Source organism: Rousettus aegyptiacus, unplaced genomic scaffold, assembly GCF_014176215.1.
Source record: "Rousettus aegyptiacus isolate mRouAeg1 unplaced genomic scaffold, mRouAeg1.p scaffold_m13_p_15, whole genome shotgun sequence".
Taxonomy (NCBI): Eukaryota; Metazoa; Chordata; class Mammalia; order Chiroptera; family Pteropodidae; genus Rousettus; species Rousettus aegyptiacus.
The window spans coordinates 33,037,501-33,059,327 of NW_023416290.1; the positions used below are offsets into that span (position 1 = coordinate 33,037,501).

The 21,827-nt window shown below is 32.3% G+C and overlaps 1 protein-coding gene and 1 non-coding gene across 14 annotated transcripts in view; one reads left to right on the forward strand and one right to left on the reverse strand.

Moving 5' to 3' along the window:
• VPS13B (vacuolar protein sorting 13 homolog B) overlaps positions 1–21,827 on the forward strand; it is a 670,010-nt gene that overhangs the window by 347,052 nt on the left and 301,131 nt on the right. For 8 of the 13 annotated variants that reach the window (XM_036233309.1, XM_036233311.1, XM_036233312.1 and 5 more), the window contains 3 exons: positions 1,643–1,784; positions 4,832–5,240; positions 13,085–13,196. In XM_036233309.1, coding sequence (XP_036089202.1) covers positions 1,643–1,784; positions 4,832–5,240; positions 13,085–13,196 — 663 coding nt within the window. Of the gene's footprint in view, positions 1–1,040; positions 1,108–1,642; positions 1,785–4,831; positions 5,241–13,084; positions 13,197–21,827 lie in introns of those variants that run through there. The other 5 variants (XR_004954708.1, XR_004954709.1, XM_036233314.1 and 2 more) reach the window with 3 other exon arrangements.
• On the reverse strand, positions 93–180 carry LOC118612074. Its single transcript, XR_004954782.1, has one exon. It is a non-coding gene; the product is annotated as a small nucleolar RNA SNORD35 (small nucleolar RNA).

Sequence of the window (21,827 nt, forward strand, 5' to 3'; positions counted from 1 at the left end):
TTTTTTCTGGATTCATAATATTTATTAAACGATTATTTTTTGAGTGCCTGCAGAGGCACATATGTTTCTTTGCCTTTATTTTTATTTTTTTCCTCCTCGCATCAGCTAAGCTATTGGCATTAATTAGCACTGCCCACAGTGGCATCCGCAGACCATTGTGAGAAAAAGCCAACATCTGCCAGTTCTATGCCTTTATTGATGTATTATATACCCTAAAAAAAGTCTTTTTTATTTAACACATTTCTAATTCTACGTTAAAAACATTTGAATTTTTGTCCTTTATCACATCTATCATATTGTCAGTAACTGTTAAATCTGTCGCGGTTGACAAGTTTTGTCATAATTGTGAAGTTCAAAACATTTTGCTGGTCTCTTGAGGAAAAAAAAAATTGCTGTGTATATAGTTAGACCTATTATAATAGTATTATCTCACCAAGCATATGATAATTGTTTTTATTGTATTAATAGTGAATCAGTTGATTTTTGATAATGGGGAAAAAACTAGCTCTTTAGTTCCTTCTAAATGCTATATCTCTATATCAAAACAGTCTTTGCAAGTGGTGCATGAATAGCATAGCTGAAGTAATTTCTTGATGATGTGAATATTACAGTCTATGGTCTAGGTCATCAATGATTTTATTGTTACATTTGTAGAAGTTTTAAATATTTAGATTATTCATTTATTTAATCAAAATATTGAGTGTATATTATGTCAGGCACTATACTAGGAAGTGGGGATATAGTGTTTAACAAAAATAGACATAAATCAAGCCTTTATGGACCTCATAATCTCATGGGTGAGAGAGAAATAAATAACCAACCAAATAAATATACAACTTATCATTAAGACAAATGCTTCTGTGCAGAACTACCAGGATGTAGTGCTAATGTAAATTGTTCTGTTGATTTCATTGTCATGTCCACATTTTAGTTCATTGTAGTGTTGTTTACATCAAAACTATTTGAAGTAGATATATATGCTCAATTTTTTAACTCAGAATATTTGAAGAGAACAGATAAGGTGAACTTATGTTTTCCAGGCAAGGGGAAGGTTGGCAGTCAGGACATTTTGAAGGAGTATTTCTACAGTGCAAAGAAAAACCTGTGGTGAGACTCATTTAGTAATTCTGATTTTTTGACAATATAAACTGTTTATCTTTGTTCTTTCATACAATAGGATTAATGATTATAAGAATTACAACTCAAGAGTAAATTTTTTTAACTTATTCTTTCAAAATTATATCATAAAACTATTTCTTTAAGCTTCTTATGTTTTTTAACCATTTTCCTGTATAGCAATTAAACAAATTTTTGAAAAGGTCAAAGGTAGGAATGCTTTTATTAATATACTTTATCATTGATATTATGTTGACTTTTTAGTTTTTCCCATTCATGAGTGAGTCATGTGGATTGTCTTTTATCATAAACTAAAAGTAGTGATTTTATGCTAAAATTAATTTTTGTTTACTTCCATTAACAATGCTTTTGCAGAAGATGGTCCCGACAGAGGCCATACCCAGCAGTGGCTAAAACCTAAACCAGTGCAAACTTGAGCATAATTAAAACTATATAGAATTTTTTGCTTATGGCTTTTATTGCTTTTTGTCTTTTCACCTTCTTTGCTCCTGTCCATCACCTCAAGCCTTGGGGAAGAGTGTTGGTCTCTGGGGCAATGTGGAGGTGTCTTCCTTTCCTGTACTGACAAGCTGAACAGACGCACCTTGTTGGTTCGACCCGTCAGCAAGCAGGACCCTTTCAGTAATTGCTCTGGCTTCTTTCCTTCTGTAAGAAATCATTTTTAAATTATGCTACAGCACTCCCATTAACAGGAACCCAGAGAAGGAATTATACTATCTACAGAGTCAACTCTTGATTTTCATTTTCCTCTATATCATCAACTTTAGAAATGAACTATAATGAATTTTTAAATCATAAACTGGTTTTCCATTATTATCTGATTTATTTCTGGGTTACTTGTGTATACTATCTATCAATCTGGTTTTGTGCATACAAACTAATTTTACCATGGCACAAAAAAAAGTCAAAGTTGGATGTTAAATATGTTTTTAAAATTATGCATATGTTGATAGATCAAGAGTTGACCATACTCCTTTTGTCATTCCTTTTATGATTCTTACTTAAATTGCCACTCCCACACCCCCATTTTTATGTCATTTTCATTTCATGGCTAATTCAAAGTACCTTATTTGGTGCCCTCTTGATCTGGACAAGGCTGTATGTCTGTCATTGCCTGGAGAATAAATGAACACTAGACTGCACACCAGTGGCTTTAGGAGTTTGGAGCCTTTATTTTTTTAATGGTACAATATATCTGAATGTATCATTAAGATAATTATTTTAGGTGATATTTTTAAGTCAGTAAAATGTATTTAATTTTAAAATATTAAGAGCAGATTACCACCATATTAATAGTGATTCTCTTAAGGATTTATTGAATCATTGCAAACATTAGAATTTTTTTTAGTATGTGTAAGCTACTTATATATTTCTTTCCCCTTTTTTGTAGCTTAAAAGGAATTTAAGGCATGTCTCTTAAGCATTATAAAAATTAACCAGGTATTGTGTTCCTAGATTAAATGTTTAATATTGTATTTTCATATCAAATGCTAGTTTCTGTTTTGATTTTTGAATTTTTTTCTAGTCTGGTCTGGAAAAAGACATCTCTTAAGGTGGCTTTTATGCCAGTGGAAGTTCTGTTGAGATTTATTCCCTTCTCCTTGAATGTGCACTAGTTTCCATGAGAAACATTCTTGATAATTGTAACATGTATTCATGAAAAAAAAAAAAACCTATTATTAATGTCCTTTAAAATTTTTCTTTATCAATTTTACTGTTTTTTTAAATTAACATTGCCTTAATTATTATTGTTTTCTAACTTTTCATCTAAATAGTATAAAATGTTGATTATTTCTGTATGAAAAGTAATATTTACATTACCCTAACTATCGCTACTATTCATGCATTCTTTCATTTTTTCTCTCATATTAAGAGAGTTGGGTATGCAGTAGTTCAACAAACTCTCTCATGGGAGTTTACCTTTTAAGAGTACCTACGTTCATTATGTTTTAAAATATTTTTTCCAAATCAAAACATTCATATATTGAAACGCCTTTTATACTATTTGCAGGATTCAGATGTTGGTTATTTTCGTCAGTTGTTGACTCTGCCCCCTTCTCCAAAGTCCAGTGTGAACACCTGGAGGCAGACAGTGTTGTAGCCTCTTCCAGGGAAGCCATAGCATAGCCACCCTTTTCTGTCCACTGTCACCTGCTCTCCAGCAACATGGTGATAAGATTGGTAGCAGTTTTTCTTGCTTTACCATGTTTCTTTTTGTTTTGAGTGTAGAAAGCAAATGGAAAGTGAAATCAGATAAGAGGCAGTGAGAAAGTTGGGAACAATAAAAAAAATACTCTGAAGGATGATAGTTGTATGAAAAATTATTTTGCATGTCCGTGTAATGCCTACTTTCCAAGTTTTTTTAATGGTCAGAAAATTAACTTTAAAAAAAGAACACATACAAAGGTTAAATTTTTCTCACCTTTTTTCATTGTACAGTCCAGATTAAAAACAAAATGAACAGTGATAGCTGAATTTTTTCCTCTCACCAAGACATGGGGTGATAGGCAGCAACACAAGAGGAGGAAAATGGACACAAAAGAGGTTCCTAGTGATGGGATAACGTAGGCTCAGACACGTTGCTGCTTTGCTACTTTTCACTTTTTTCCTGTTTTGGTGAATATATTTTCTTCCTTTTCTTGTTACTGCATCTCCTTTCTTAACATTGCTCTTTGGACCCTATAACAAAAAACTTTATCAGGCCTTGGGGAGAGGTGTGAGGAATGTGAAGTAAATAACTCTATATTGAGTAATTTGCAAAATAGGATTGTATGTATATTTAGTGGTTCAGGATAACTTTTTGAAGAGCTGTTTTTTTATACATCGAGAAATACAAAGTATGCATTTTACTCTAAAAGTGCTTTTACTATAATTTGTTTATAGTGTGAAATTTTAATATAAGAGTTAATTGGAAAAATTTTGTCAGAAATATTGAAGTTAAAATGACAGTTTTCACTCTCAAATGTTGTATGTGTATTAATATAGTATTAAGCCTAAGGCATATGAGTTATAGAAGAGCTGTTAGGTTTTGTAAACAATATGATAGCCACTGAAAATAGGCCAGTTTTAAGACAAATGTTTTATTTCTGTGTCATATTATCATTTCCAGTAAACATGCATTAAATGGTTCGTTCACTTATCAAGGCATGATATCAGTGAGCCTCTTTTTATGGGCTCTGTCTTCATATAAATTAGCCAAATTATCAAAGGAAAATTCCGTTCTTATAAATGTTAAGGAAAATCAATAATTTTTTCTATTCAGGTTGTCACAACTAGAAATGCATAACGTGGTTATTTCAGTTTCACTTGCCTAAACAACTCCCCTATAGTCCATATTATGACAGCATATTTACACTCTAGATTAAAAATTATCAAGAATGAAAAGATAAAATCTAGAGATGATCTGTTCCAAATTCTGAATGTTACAGAAAATGTTGAAATCATAGAAACAGGAACAAAGATGTTATAATTACCTCTCTTGAGATCTAGAACTAGAACTCGAATTGCTAACTTTCAGTTCAGGCATACTGTCTGAGAAGCTTTTGTACCATCTGCAGAATTTTACAGTAATGTGCTCATTAAGAGGTGTAGAAATAATGAAAGGATATAATACCAACTGAGATCATTTTATGCTTTCAAATATATATATATATTTTTAATGAAATGTGTATTGTGATTTCCTTTTTTGGAACAGACAACAGCAAAACTTCTAGATGGCTCTCACCAGCAGCATGGATTCCTCTCTTTGACATATACAAAAGCGGTAACAAAAAATGTCCGTCACAAGTTAATATCAAGAAATGAGCGAAGAAGTTTTCATAAGTTATCTGAAAGTTTTACGGATGGTTCTCCTCATTTTCTTCATGAAATTCTTCTTTCAGCACAAGCTTTTGATATTGTCCTTTGTTTTCCTTTACTCAATGCCATTGCAAGTATATTTCAAGCAAAATTACCAAAGACCCAAAAAGAGAAAAGAAAATCTCCTGGTCAGCCTATGAGGACCCATACACTGACTTCACGCAATTTACCTCTGATTTATATCAACACGAGTGTAATCAGAATTTTTGTTCCAAAAACAGAAGAAATGCAACCATGTATTGAAGGTATTGTCTTCAGAAATTCTTTTGATCTGATTTTTAGAAACTTTCTTTTAGAGACCTTAGTTGTAATGTGCAGTTTGTTATGTTTTAGAAAAAGTAAACATGTTATAGTCATTCTGCAACTAAATCTTTATGAGTTATGTCAGAATACTGTGTATGTTTTTGACTATTAGTTACTAGAATAAGAAATATGAGATTGTTTTTCTTCGGGGATTTTGCTACTAAAGCTTATACTTTCTGTCATTTGTTTTATTAAACTTAAATATTGGGTTCTGTATACCTAATATAACTAAAAATTAATTTAAAAAATAAGCCAACATATCAAGGCCCCTGTGACTTCTAGATTTTTCAGCGTCCTCTGAAATTGTTCTAGGTTTTAAAATGAATTGGTAATTCTACTGCCGCCATTCACAAGAGTGACTTTTAAATTTTAATTTCCCCCTTACTATAAAAGAATGAAGAATATTAAGAATTTTGAGTGAAATATAACAGTGGTTAATGGTATGGATTTCAGAGTTACATACACTTAAGTTCAAATCCCAGCTTTGTCAGTTATTTATTGTGAAATCTTGGGAAAGTTAATCTAAATTCCTTTGTTTAAAATGGTAATTGGAGTACCTGCCTTGATAGTAGGCCTTATTGATAGCTTACTTTCAGATGATGACTACATGAAACTGCATGCATGGAGTCAGTTCCATAGTAAGCTCTCAATAAAAGGAAGTCTTGTTGGAAGAAGGTGGTTCTTTTTTTAAAGGAGAGTTTCTGGAGGTCCTACACTTCATTACCACTTACCCCTCATTGGCCAAAACTTAGATGGCCCTGCTGTAAGAAAGGCTGAGGAACAATCCTTATGTAGGGCCCTATGAATTTCACAGAGAAACGAGAGTGAGTATCTGAGGGATAGATCATGGTTTCTACCACATGAAAACAGCGAAACTCTTTTTTCCTTTTTAGTTATTAGAAGACCTTGGATGATCAGTGATGTTAAATAACAAAAGAAAAGCACCTGGTTTCATTCTTTTTTTCTCATGGTCTAGTGTGTCTCTCTCTTGTTCTGTTCTCACAGACAGATGATCTTAATCAGGGGTAGTATTCTGCCTAACATTGATAATTAGGTTTATTTAAACTAATGTTTTCTTTAACATTTCCGTAAATAAAAGAAAATATTTGTAGAGTTGTGTAGTTCTTAATTATCAAGATGTATAGAGATAAATTCAGGGTATCATAATTGTGGAATCTTAATAGAAACCAGTTTCTACTTTTTAATTCTAATTTTTACTAGTATCTGTCATAAAACTAATTTGAGAAGTGAAATTAGGATTCTCTGCATATGCTATGTTCTGACAGCACTATACATTGTTTTCATCTGTTTAGATAGTTTCTGGAAACACATGAGCAGTAAAGAATAAAGAGTTAGTCTTTTTTGAGCAATTACAAGTGACATAAGAGACAAACCACTAACCAGAAAAGAGGCTGCATATTTATTGCAGAAGCAATGACCTTTATGCTTTTTCCTTATTGTTATCCTTTATTATATGAATATCTAATTAATGTTTAGATAATGCAATTTATGTTAAAGTCACTTAGGTAAAAAAAGATAACCTCCATTTTTACACAATATAGTTCTCTGAGAACCAGTTTGAGAGTCATGATATTTTCTCATAACTATACAACAATAGGAACACACACAAAGGTTACTGAGATTTTTCAAACCATTTTTGATTTTCCAATTGAGATTAGGGGAAAACACTATTGAAATGGGAGAAATTTGGCTCTGTTAATACAGAAAATTTATGATTTGGGGAAAAGAGTCTGGGATAGTACATTTTAAAAATATCATTATAATAGCTATAACTATTAAAATGAAATTATAGATATTTTGTATCTAGATAAAAATAAGAAAATCTCATGATCTCATAAAAATTCTAAATGATTTTTAACAATTAAGGATATTATTTTCCATAAAAATCTCTCTGGTTGGTATAGAAGCATTCATTTTTCTAACTAGAGTGAGTTCCTGTAATTTTTATTTAAAATAAATGTTAGTCCGCTTGCGTGGTTTTCTGAAAATTTCTTGTAGCATATATTTTATGTTCTCCATTCCATATTTTTCTATTTTATTTTAATTTAAACAATAAGGCCAAAATTTCATTGAAAATAAGAAAAAAGTGGGTGTGGTTCCATAGTGTAGCGGTTAGCACGTCTGCTTTACATGCAGAAGGTTCTGGTTTCACACCCAGTCTGCGGCCATGCCACCCTGAACAAGCCCAATGTTTGATCTTGGAAGTTCAGCAGGGTCAGGCCTGGTTAGCACTTGGATGGGTGCTGTAGGCAGAAAGAAAGATAGGAAAGAAGGAAGAGAAGGGAAGGGAAAAGGAGTGGAGGGGAGGGGAGGGGAGGGGATATTGGGAGTGAAAGTATAGGATGAGATGGAAGGTAATATAGGGAAAATGTGCTGTGAAAAAATAGGGAAAGCTCACTCAGATGATCAGGAAGTAAAGCAACATATCTGATTGTGATGCTTTCGTAGTAATATAGAGAAGTCTTTGGTCTCTAAATAATAATCGCCTGTTAACTAACCCTAAGTTGAGTCCTTTTTTCTCTAATATCCCCTCCCTATACTGTTTTAATTTAAGGTTTCATACCTTAAATCTCACACCATAAAATATTAATATTTTAATATTAAAATATTAATAAAGATAAAAAGATCAACCAAATGTATATACTTCATTGCCCATTTATTAAGTTTTGAAATTGGTCCTGGAATGTAATTACGGTATCCTTATATTGCTTTTTCCAGATGGCCCAATCTGGCTAAGACTGTTATAAATGGGTATCCAATAGTGTTTATACTGGTGAATCTTCCCGAATCTGACATAGCTATTTCTTAATGTGGGCATTTGATCTTTGTTTAAAATTTGCTTGTTTGTCTTAAAATATTTTATCTATTTGATGTACTGAACACTTCTGAATGTTTTTGATATTTGTTAATGGAACCTTTTCACAGTGAATCGCTCATTCCTTTTTATGGCCAGATGATGTTCCATTGTATGGATCTACCATATTTTGTTTATCCATTCACCTGTCAGACACTTTGGTTGCTTCCACCTTGGGGTTGTCTATGGAGAGTAATGCTTCTGTGAACACTGCCATTTAAGGGTTTGTTCAAGTCCTTTTTCAGTTCTTTTGGGTTTATACCTATGGGTAGAATTGCTGAATCATTTGGTAATTTTATATTTAGAATTCTGTGCTTTGAGAAACCACCAATCTACTTGGAAGCCTTTTTGACTAGAGTAGCATTTGTGGCATTTTCTGAGCAATGTTAACGTGCAGGCATACTTGAGTCAGCAAGAAGAGCAATGGGGGCTTACTCTCGGTAAGAGTGGTAGCACCTGTGTACCTCTGCAGTGAGGCAGCGATCAAAGGTTCATTGATTCACTCTGGCTTCATTTTTCTATCACACTCAGCAGTGATTTACTGAAACAGGTCCTGTGCTTTATCAATTTGTATACATGTCAGAAGGAATGAGAGTTTGGGTATTTAAGAAAAGAGAGAAAATGTTTTTATTTCCTTTATGTGTGTACATGTTTTGATTGTTGCTTTTGGCTTATTGTGTTATAACCATTAACTAATACTACATATCATACAGTTTTGTTGATGTTTTAAATTTTTCATTTGGCTGTTATAACTAGGAAAATTCTCAATTGATTGTAATTGTAAAAATACTTCTAGCCTTTTACTATCTTATTTCTAAAGCCTTTTTCTTTTTTTTTGGTGGTGGTTGTGGTGGGATTTTTAAGGTCTTACTCCAAAATTCAGATGCCTGAGTACCTCCTAAGCAGGTAACATTCAAAATGAGCATATTAGTTGGGAGGATATTGTGATAGCCATCTTTGGAAAATATAGTGTGCCACATTCTCTGTGGACTTTTGCTTAATTTTAGTTCTTTGCTTATATGAATGCTTTTTGCAATAAACATCTTTTTAGTGGTATTTTTCATGACTTGGTATATCTATGGAATTTATTCCTAGCAAAATGATTACTAGATCAAAGGGCATGTACCTTTAAAATATTAAGAGATGTCAAATTGCCCTCTTAAATGGCTACACCAGTTTATACTGTTTTCTCACTCTCATCCTAGCAGAGGTTTATCATTCTTCTTGGTTTCATTAATGAAAAGTATACTCTTTTTCTGAGGAGTTGCTCATCTTTTCCTTATCAATTATTATTAGAGCTCTTTGTGTATTAAGCCTTTTGTCTGACTTACATTGTATCACAAACATCTTTTCATTTCTGGATTTTACACTCTGCCTGTGTGTGTGTGTGTGTGTGTTTATGTCTATGTGTATATATCTTTACTTATACTTATGTTTATATCTATCTATCTGAAATGTTGTCTAACTGAAATTGCCAGAATATGGGCCTACCCATAAAATACAAATACAAAAATGCACAACAAAAATTCAGAGGTTTGGCATATTATGTTTTTTTTTTAACACAGTTTTTCATCATTGCTATTCTTAATTCAAATCATAATTCACCCATGAAAAAAATTATTGCAGTAAAATGCATATAAAATTTAGCATTTAAACCATTTTAAAAGTAGACAAATTTTTAAATGTATATTTTATGTGAAATAGTGAATGTTTTCATTTAATACATTTTAAAAGATATAATGTGTCTAAATAAGGAAAACATGATTTCAACAGCATTTCCATTAGAAACAAATATGCTTGCTTAAATGACTCCAGTAAGATTTAGGGAGTCAAGAGCATAGTATTCGTTATTCTCTAGAAAGGCTTTAAAAAGTAGTTTGCTTGAGTAATATTTTTATCAGATTAATTAAACTGAAAAGTATATGTGTAAATTATGCCTTAATTAGTGTGTTGGCAGAGCTAAATGATGGTATATCATAATTCTCAGAAACTATTATAAAAATATCTCCAATTTGTGCCTGTAGGTCAGAGATGATTCATAAACTAGATGCAACTACGTTTCCCATTAATATACATAACAATCATTAGGTCAAACCTTTATTGAACCTTCTTTCTGTCTTTAACTGCAAGCATGGCAAAAACTTATAAAACCCTTTGTTGATAGCTTTGTGTAGATCTGTCACTACAGTTACAGCTTTATGAAAGTATAACATTGCACAGTGGCAAGTTTAAGTACTCTTGAAACTTTAGATGTTTAACTCTATTGAGTTTATATTGAGAATCTTAAAGGAAAATTGGTCTCCAAACACCTTTATTTCATGTTGGACTTAAGAAAACTTAGTTATAAACAATAGTCTTACAGTTAACTGACAATTGCATGAAAATTCTGCTCTTTATTTAAGCTTTTGGTTACTTATACAAGCTCATGATATCAGAGTTGGACATAGCCTTTTCATTTTCAATACACATTCACCCCAAGAATATAAAAATCTTTCAGACTTAGATTTCATGTTACATTGAATGTAAAAGTTTTTAATAGTTCATGTATAAAATTCAGTTGATAAAAATATATTTAACATTCTAATATTTTAAAGAAATATTAAATAAAATTCAAATTTTCAATTTGAATATTGTTGGCATTATGTTCCATTATTATCAAGATTCTGAATCTACAGGTATTTGACTTCCAGCTTAAGCTATTTAAATCAGGATACAGGACTGTTTTTTGGACCCAGCATGAGTCTTCTAAAGTGAGTGGTTCCTCATGAGGCTCAATTTTTAAAAATACAGTTAAAGCAAAGAAGGAAGGCATTCATTTTCTTGTTGAAAATGCTTCTAGAGAGAACGTTTCCTCATATGGTCCAACTATTAAATGCAGGTGAAATAAACCAAAAAAGTTTTTCCAACTGTAAAGTAACTGAAGAAATGACTGAAAGCACTTTCTTATATAAATACATATTTTTGTTATTTTTTCTTATATCTCAAAGATACATTATGGTAAGCTGAATACTTTTATAATAAAATTGATTAGTTTGTAAGTGATCTGTATTAAGTGCTTTTTTAAAAATTATAACTTCATAGTCAGTATAATCTAGTGAGAACACTCTTGGCTCTTGCAGAAACAATTCTGTTCTTGGATCTGGCTTTGTATGTAACACCAAGTACGTCATTTTTCTTCCATATGTACCTCATTTACTGCAGTGTTTCTATTGCATTTCAGACTTTCATATGGTGGGTAGTATCTGTAGCCTGGAAGAACAGTTAGCAAGTACACTAATTGCACTTTTGTGCTATGGTCTATTCTCCAGGCTTACTATTTATTGATTTAATTGATGCCTGCTGCTTAATCAGAGGTTTTACCCACATGGAACTATTTGATAAGGTTGGCATAAAATGCAAGATCTGTAAAATGTAAACAGTGTTCATAGTATAAGGACCTATAATCAAGCCAGACCTCTCAGTCATTTGAAAATAGTGCAGCTGCATGAGAAGTAGTTTTCTGTTTGATCTTTTTGCTGTGGACATTTAAAATATTGTCTTTATTGTGGCATCCATATGCTAATATTCATTATGATAGCTTATCTCTTTTTTCGCCTTTTGCTGTCCTTCCTCCCTCCACCCTCTTTCCATCTTACCACTCCCTTTATGTACATCTTATTCTGTTTCCTTCTTTTCCTCATAGACTATCTTTCTTCTTATTTTTTCGGATTTTCTTAATTCTTATTTTTGCTCTTGGACTAATCTAAGTCAGACCATACCGAATATACTACTGAAGCAGCTGGAAGTAATCTCTTAGCGTTTGCATTCTTTGAGCACCACAGTTTGAGAAATATGGATTGTATGCCTTCATTGGCATGGTCTGTTCAAGATATTCCTGAGATCTTGCAGCCAGTGCTTTTCTGCTCCATTTGTGGCAGATGATAGTTTCTTGAAAGTAATTATGAGTTTTAGTATATGTGTTCTTTAAAACCCAGATAGTTGTATATTGTTAATAATTCTTAAACAATTTTTAAACAGGCACTACAGTATAATATGTTGGAAAAGGAGATAATAAAGTATAATGTAAATTAATGAGACCATCAAGAACCCCTATGCATTCCAAATAGTCCTTAGAAAAGATACTGAATTAGCTGGAGATTTATAGAAAAATGATTGAACTTTATGAGACCATATGGTAAAATATTATTTTATTCAGCACAAAGAAAAGAAATCAGTATTGATATATCCTTTTACCTTTAATAGTTTTATGAGATTACTTACCTTAGTTTTAGATTCAGTTAGAATGTAGAACTTTTTACATAGGTGTGAAATTACTGTTTCTTGAGCAATTTCACAGTAGTAATTATTAAAATTTAAAAGTACCTAAAATATCAAGTTGAAATGTCCTCATACATTAAAGTATTTTTTTTCTTTCTTCAGCTTTGCAGCCATTACATTTCTTTTGGATTTTCTGAGATGTTATGACTAATATGATGCTGTACTGTATGCGTGTGTCCACATTTAATTCTTAATCATGTAAATTAAATGGCTTCGAGAACTTGTTACTGACTTTGTGGTATCCTATAATATATTTGTAGACCACAATGTAGTATTAAAAAGCCGGGGTCTGAAAATCATTTGGGAGAAAGATGCAGTAGTATAAGATTATGGAATCAGATAAACTTACTGCTTCAGTACTGCTTATATATGTTTAATACATTTTAATGTTGGGATGGATTTTTTTTTCCATCATTTAAATAATAACAGAAAACAACTTAAGCATCAAATGATTTTATTTTAAACAATTTTTTTGGTCCTAATTTTTGGTCTTATTTTAATGTGTCTCTATTCTTTTACTCAAAGATTTCTTCTTATGTATGAAGTTGCTCACAGATCCACTGTATACCTCAAAATCTATTTCTTCTTTTATAGTCAATCAGGCAGCAAAAGAAGACACCATGGTTTTGAAGATTGGCTCTGTTGCTATGGCTCCCCAGGCTGACAATCCTCTTGGCAGATCTGTCCTCAGAAAGGATATTTACCAGTAAGTTTACTTTCTTATGTTCAATTTTGCAACCATTTCATCCTGCAAAGAAGTATACTGATCAATAAAACTTGCTTAGTGTGGCCTGTAGAAATACTTTTCATTTGGGATCTTTTGATATTTAAAACCAGGTTTTTCTGATTTTCTTCAGTTGTGGGTATTTAAATTCATTCAGACAAATCAAGTATTTCTGTGAAGTGTTGATGAATAACAGAATGTTAGTACCAAGTCACCGTAAAACTGAAGAAGCGCAGTTCGGAAAATTTTAGCAGACTTTAACTTTGACCAAATTTCTAATCACATAAGAAAATGAGGTCCTCTCTAGAACTGCCATGTTGTATCAAATTGAAGAATTTCTTAATTTAACTTTAATCCCTTATTTGATACGTTGGACTGTGGATGTCATACAGATCAAAGCGGTAAAGAAAAGCAAACTTCTAAGGAGAAATTTCACAGTAAACACTTTCTGTGAAAATGCCATGCTCTGGATTTTGTCACTGAGTATTTGCAAACCACACCAAGCATATATGGACAACTAAACTGGTGAACATATGTAATCAACATGATAAAAATAATATATCATTCGTACTGAAGTTGGCACTACTGCCAGACATAAAAGTCCAGTTGCAAATAAACCAAGTGAGAAAATCGCAGAAATACAGATGAACAAGTGTCTTAGTCTTCCTGCTGGTCTGTTTTTCAGATGTCATAGTCTCATTCTTTAAAAAAATAAATTCCTACTGTTCTAGAATCTATGTTACAGCCAGGAAAAGATTCTGATTTTTGTAATGAATTTACCACCTAGAGGGTAATAGCTATTTTAAGTGGAACTGGGGATTTTGTTTTTCTCAAATTTTTCTGATATTCGAGTTGATATTTCTCTCCTTTGAATTATGTAACATACTCTTTTTCTTATATTACTTTTTTCAGTAGCTTATGGTATTCATCCCTTAATAAGTTTTTATTTTGCTAGCCTAAGTAAAATCTTATGATGTCAGAACTGAAGGAGGCTTTGTAAATTATTTAATCCAAATTCCTTGTTTTATAGATTAGGAAGCTGAAATCCAAAAGAATAGCTATCTCTAGTCAAATAATGATAGAGCTAAGATCACAGCTCACATTTTTCAACTCCCGCAGTATCTAGGGGAAGGATTGTAATAGAATCCTTTCCGAATGAAAATAATTTAATTTTTTAATATTTAGAAATTCTTTCAGGCATATTTGTCCTTTAACTTCATAAGTGAGTGGTCTCCAAAGAAGGTCCCGCTTTACTTTCGTGAAATGTGTTTCATATTAAAAGACCCTATCACCATCAACAAAGAGAACTGAGGGACTTCCTTTCCTCCTCTACCCTCTCCACTGTCTGGCTCTTCAGCAGTTATTAGTGTTTTTTCCTTTCCTTTGTCCTTCTTGAACTTTTCCCCTCTTCATTCTCCTTATTTACTTTTCCTACTTTCTTTATGCCTAATTTTTCCTTACCTCCTGTATCCTCCTTCACTTTTTACCTTTTCCCTGTCTATATTTTTTCTTCTCTTTACTTTCTACCTCTTTTCCTTCCCTGTTTCACTACTTTTATTTATTTTATAGAATATAGAAATATAACGCCAAAAAAGTAAAGTGTTAAAAAAGCTATATTACCTTTTGAGAACAACAGTGCCTCACACAGACTACATAAAAATATGTATACAAAAAGAACATAATAGGTACTTTATGTTTATAAAATAAATGCCTATTTCTCAATAACTGACAAAATCAAAGCACACAGAAGTTTTTCATGTTTTGCCAAAAGCACATATTTAACTAATGGCAGAGCATTTCAGAATCTATTTCTTATGAAATTATTTCAGAGTTCATTTTAAATTTATTTTTCTATTTTTTAGTCCCTCCCCTTGATTATACAATGTAGTCATTTCACTGTTCTACTCCCTTTCCATATGTTTTTACTTCCTCTTTCTTTTAATCTACTCTTTGTGTTTCTTCTTTCTGTTTGGTTTTTCTAACTTCCTCATTCTGATAACTTAGTTGATGGTGAAAGACTGGATGCTTTCCCCCTAAGATTAGGAGTAAGACAAGGATGTCTGCTCTCACCACTTCTATTTAGCATTATACTGGAGGTTCTGTTCAGGGCAGTTAGGGAAGAAGTAAAAAAAAAAAAAAGAAAAAAAAGAAAGGAAACCAGATTATATAGAAGAAATAAATCTATGTCTTTCTGTAGATGACATGATCTTATAAATAGAAAATTTTAAAGAATTCCCTGAAAAACTTCTAGGATAATAAACAATGACGAGTAACGAACAATCTAAAAGTGAAATTAAGGAAACTAATTCATTTATAAAAGCATCAAAAAGAATTAAATACAAATAAATTTATCACTTATACTCTGAAACTTACACTCTGGAAAGTACAAAACCTTGTCGAAAGAAACTAAAGAAGATCTGAATGCATAGAGTTATATCCCATGTACATAGATCAGAAGACTTGATATTGGTAGATGACAGTACTTCTCAAAATCATCTACAGATTCACCATAATCCCAATCAGAATTCCAGCCTACCTCCTTTGCAGAAATTGACAAGCTAATCCTAAAATTCATATCAAAACTATTCATATGGAATTTCAAGGGACCCAGAATAGCTAAAACAGTCTTGGAAAAGAAGAGCAAAGGTGGAGGACTCACACTTCCTGATTTCAAAATTTATGACAAAAATAATAGTAATCAAGGCAGTGGAGTACTAGCATTATAGACACATGGATTAATCTATAGAATTGAGAATTCAAAAGTAAACCATCACATTTACTGTCAGTCGATTTTTGATAAGGAAGCCAAGGTCATTTGGTGGTAAAGAGTAGTGTTTTCAACAAATTGTGCTCAGATTACTGAAGTCGCACCCTATGCTGACAATTATACACAAAAAATAACTCAAAATGGATCAGAGAACTAATATGAGAGCTAAAATTTTGAAATTTATTGAAGAAAACATAGTAAATCTTTGTGACCTTGGATTAGATAATGGGTTCTTTAAAATGACATCAAAAACACAGGCAAAAGAAAAAATAGATAAGTTGGACTTTATCAAAATTAAACTTTTTTTGCTGCGAAGAACTCTATTAAGAAAGGGGCAATCCATATATTGTGAAAAAATATTTACAAATCTTGTATCTGATAAGAAACACATATTCGGAATACGTAAACAACTTTTATAACTCAATAAGAGAAGAACAACTCAATTTAAAAAATGGGCAAAGAATTTGAATAGATATATATCCAGAAGATAGAAACATAGCCAATAAAGTGCACGTGAAGTTGTTCAACCCAATTAGTCAACAGGGAACTACAAGTCAAAACTACACCCACTAGAATGACTATAATAAAAAAGATAATAGATGTGGAGAAATTTGAACCCTCATACATTTCTAGTGGGAGTGTAAAATGGTGCAGCTGCTGTGGAAAACTGTTTGGCAAGTCCTCATAAGATTAAACATAGAGTTACCATATGATGCAGTAATTCTGTTCCTAGATATGTACCCAAGAGAATTGAAAACATATGTATACATAAAAGCATGCACACCAATGTTCATAGCAGCACTATTCATAATAGCCAAAGCGTGGAAACTGCCCAAAGGTTCATCAACTGACAAATGGCTAAACAAAATGTGGAATCTTCATACAATAGGAAGAGAAAGAGAAATGACTGTTAATGGGTAAAGAATTTCTTTTTGGGGGGATAGAATTAGATAACAGTGAAGCAGGAACATTTGACCCATTATCATGATAAAATTTAACTAGTAGAAAAAGACCCACAGATGACTAAGATGTTGGAATTAGTAGACAGGAGTTTGAAAAACTGTTATTAATATTTTAAAGAAAAACATTGAAACTATGGATATTTTCATAGACATGAACTCTATTTAAAATACATTCTAAAATGGAATAATACAATATTTAAAATTAAAACTCATTGGATAGCCATAATAGCAAATGGGCAAGCAGAAGATAGGATTCATGAGCTTAGATATACTGAATGGAAATTATCTATGTTGAAGCACAGAGAGGGAAAAAAGAACAGAAAAGAAATGAACAAGAAAGACAAACTGGAAAATGTAGGGCACTGTCAAATGGTCTAACACATGTGTTATGAGAGTACAAGGAGTAGAAGAAAGAGAGAATGGAACAAAAGGAAAAATTAAAGAGACAGCCCTTGAGACTTGTCTAAAATTAACAAGTTATTCACCAGCAGACTCAAGAAGCTCAGTACCCTGTCTTCAATCCAAGCCAAATAATTGCAAAGAAAACTACATCTAGTCATAACATGATCAAATTACTGAAAATCAAAGCTGAAGAGACTCTTCGCTAATGGGCTGAGGGAGGATGGTAAGCAAGGAGAGAATGCAACAAGACCTGCTCCCCTGACATAGGTTTCAAGGTCTACAATAGTACTTCGGAAAAGAAGCTTTTATCTATAATGAAGTTTGTCATTTTTGTCATTAAAAAATAATAAAGGGAAAAATATTAAATATGAGCTGTAGAAAAAAAGACATTACCTTTCAAGGAACAATAAGACTGAAGTAACTAAAGATCTTAAATTTGAAGATGAGAAAACTTTTAGGGAATATGGAACCATTCTTCCAATACTTGCCCTACAGTGTCTTAAGAGTAGTTTCATTACTTCTAAAGCTAAGAATAGACCTAGGATCAGTAAATTTGTGGATATTACAGTGACACTAATTAGTTCTCAATAGATTGGAGATATTTCAAATTATAAAAGCCTTATAATAACGATTGTTCATTCGTTAGTCATTATTTAACATTATTTATTAGGACCCTGCTCTGCATCAGGCACTATTCTAGGTATTGAGTGTACGTCAGTGAACAAGACAAAGAAATTTCCCTGTTCATAGAACATACTTTTTATTAGGGAGAGAGACCATTACAAATTAATAAATAGGTATTCCAGTATGTTAGAATATTGTTAAGTGCTAGGGAGGCAACACAGCATGGGAAAGATCGGAATTGGCAGGTATAGGTGGGCAGCATGACCTAATTATGAGAGGAGGCCTCTTGGAGAAAACAAGGATCCTGAAGCCAGAGTGTGCAAAAGAAGCCCCTGGCAGCTGAAGCAGTGCCCGGGGGAATGTAAGTGGATCGTGAGATAAGAAGCATTATGGAGGAGACTTATAGGCCATTGTGAGAGATTGGCTTTTATTTTGAGTGAGATGTGATTGAGGGGAGAAATAATCCACATGTGCTGAATTTTGAAATAATGCTTTCATTATTTACCGAGTATTTACCTGCAGAAAGAAATGAAGGGATTGCCAGCAGGGACCAAAGGTATACATTTGAACAGAGGTAAAATACGCATTTAAAAATGGAGTCACAGTTCAGTGAAACAAATGGAAGTTTGATACTGATCTCTAAAGAAGTCATGTTAAGGATTCTTTCTACCGTTTGAGTTAACAGAATATGTGAAATGAAGTTCTTTTGATTATTGAGGGGTAGATTTTTTTTTTTATCAGATGAGAAGCCCCCAGGGGGTCTGAGCAGAGAAGTGATTTCATTTATATTTAAGCAGCTAATTCAGGCCAACCTGTGAAAAGACAGCAGGCAGGGAAGGGCACGGTTTTGTGACTTACAGTAATCTTGGCAGGAGATAATCGTGGTTTGGCCCGGGGTTGTGGCTGTGGAGGTGGTGAGAAGTGGTCAGAATCTGGAGCTATTTTAAAGGTAAAGGCAAAGGGATCTGAGACAAAAGAGATAAGGATAATTCAGTAGCAGGGCCTAAGCAACCAGAAGGATGAAGTTCACTGGACAAGTAGAGATCAGTTTATTTTTGAAAATGTTAACTATCTCAGTAGGTAGTGAGCTCCCCACCACTGATGTTTCAGAGGCTGATAAAGTCCACAGTGGAGGCTTTAGAGCAGGGTTTGATTTTATTTTGAATTAGACCAGTGCTTCTTAAATTTAATGTGCCTACAAATCATCTGGGGACCTTGTTAAAATGCAGGTTTTGACTTGGGAGGTCTGGGATGAGGCCTGAAATCTCACATTTCTACCAATTTCCTGAGTGACTAGCTATGACTGATACCGGGTGATTCTGATATGCTGCTTCAGACACCGCACCTCGTCAGGCAGATTAAATAAGTGGTTTCCAAACCTTTAGTAAAGAGAGGATTTTTAAAAAATATGTTTTTAATGAATGCTAGTAATTTTTAATGCTGTACACACAAACATTGTGAAAGACTCTATGACAAAAAGTAAGTATCCTCCATTCCAAGGCTTTCCTACTCCCTAACAAAATCACTCTCAGTGCAGTCTTTAACTTAAAAATTTTCAAAGGCTTTCTCAGTTGATAGCAGTTACTAACTTTTGTAACTTAAAATTCAGAAAAAGTAAAATAATGAGACTCCTATTAACATATCTCATATGAACGTGTACTTTATTACTCTCAAAAGCATCTGACCAACTGGAAAACAACAGAACTTATGTAACATGTTATTTATTTGGTGTTTATGTTCTGCTACGTAGCCTTATGAGCCCTCTCCCTTAACCCTTTACCCTTTTGTACTTTCTCCTCCTTGCCTACCTAGTTTACAACTGCTAATTCCTGGATAAGATGATCTCTCAGTTTCCTTTTGGCTCAATATGAGATTCTCCTATGATATGTTCGACCATTTCCCTGACTTATACTGTAGACCTGAAGCGTAGTCTGGCCTGATAGTTTTTCCTTTATCTTAACATAACTTTTTTTCCTAAGAGATGATTCAGATTCTTGTCTCAAGCTAAAAGAGAAGCAGAGAAACAGTTGAGGATAAAAGATTATATTAAAAAAGAAATTACTATGCTGAAAGTATTCTTTCATAAGATGATTTAAGGAAGTTAAAATAAAATTGGAATTATAAAAAATTAAAATTTTAGATGTTTATAACTTAACCAGATTAAGAGTTTAATAAATTTGGTTATACTTTTCTTATATAAATGATATATAGAACTTTTAGAAACTTTACATTTACAAATGTGGTACATAATCTGTACCTCGTGCAGCTCATTAACCATAGTGTTTATGGTTGTTTCTATTAAAAATAGAAGTAGGTATCAGTCAGAACCTTAAGCTATTCTATAGTATAATTGCTATTCGAAAATTACATTGGATTTATATTATTTCTACTTCCGAAGACTTTTCTAAACATTTCATTGACTGTGATCCTGAATACTATCTATGAGTAATTTGACTTGATTTTCGTTGTTACAAATTATTTTCTAAAAATAGTTTTTAGTGTAAGAAGTAGAATAAATTAGCCCTGTATCAGTCATTAGAGTAGTAGGGATCTGGAGATGTTTAAGACATTTCATTGCATGTATTTATGCATACATTAATAAATTCACTTATTACTTTATTAAATATACATTGATTAATTATTTCACTTATTCAGTAGGTATTTATTGATTATGGATACCAATGACATATACGTATTTTTTACTACAACTTATGGTTCCTCTCTCCCATTACAGACAAGACCTCAGCCACATTATCTGAGACAGTGAAATTACATTGCAAAGCTGTGATAGTTTCGATATCATAGTAATTCATGCTTTGCCTACAACACCTCGCATAATGCCCAGATTGATGAGATAAGCAATATCAGAAGTTATGAACTTAACACCCTATACTTTTTTTTTGAGGTCTCATTTTTATTGTAAATGTCTTTACAACATTCTATCCTGCATATGCTAAAATTATTATAAGAGGAAAAAATGATTCCAAAAGTTCCCTCCAGATTTACAGTTTTTGCAGGAAGGGAGAAAAGTGTTCTTTCATTCCATTCAAATGTGTTTCCTTTTAAAAGTAGCAGAGGGAATAGAAACATTAACCTTATTCATAAATCTATTAAATAAATGCATTGCTTTTTTAGTACGTTTTAATGATTGATTTTTAAAATTATTTTTAAATTTCAAGTTTGAAAAATATTGTTTACAATTTAGTTTATCGTTCAGTCAACTTGTCATCAAATTATAATATAGAGAGTTAAAATAAGATTTAAAAAATAATTTGCAAATAATTGGCAGAAAAATACCTTTTTATAGCAAATATACTTTTATTTTAATCTATTAATAAACCAGTATTACTAACATTTTTTAAATAAATGGGTAGTAGTGTCGCTTTTTTCAAAAAATTAAATAACACTCAAGTGTGAACACAGAAAATGAAATTTCTCTTATTACCAGGGCTTACTCTGAATGCTAACTACTTTCTTACTCTGTGACCATTGTTAATGCTTCATTGACATTCTTTTAGACCATTTTTCTGTGTATGCATTTGAGAGAAGGAGGGAGGGAGAGAAGGAAGAAGGGAGAGAGAGAGCCAGGTAGAAAAAAGGGAGGAGACTGACTTAATGGAATTGTACTCTACGTTGTGTTGTGCAACTTGCATTTGTTTTAACTGAGTAGTATATTGTGGACATCCTTCAGTGTCATGATATGCAGATATACTTGCCTGGGTTTGTAGCTGTATTAGACAGCATAGATCAAGATTATTTTAAAGACTTATTTGTCGTTCCTAACCAGCAAAATAACATCATTAAAAAGCATCATTAAAACTTAAAATTCTTGTAGAATATATTGTGACCCAGACATTC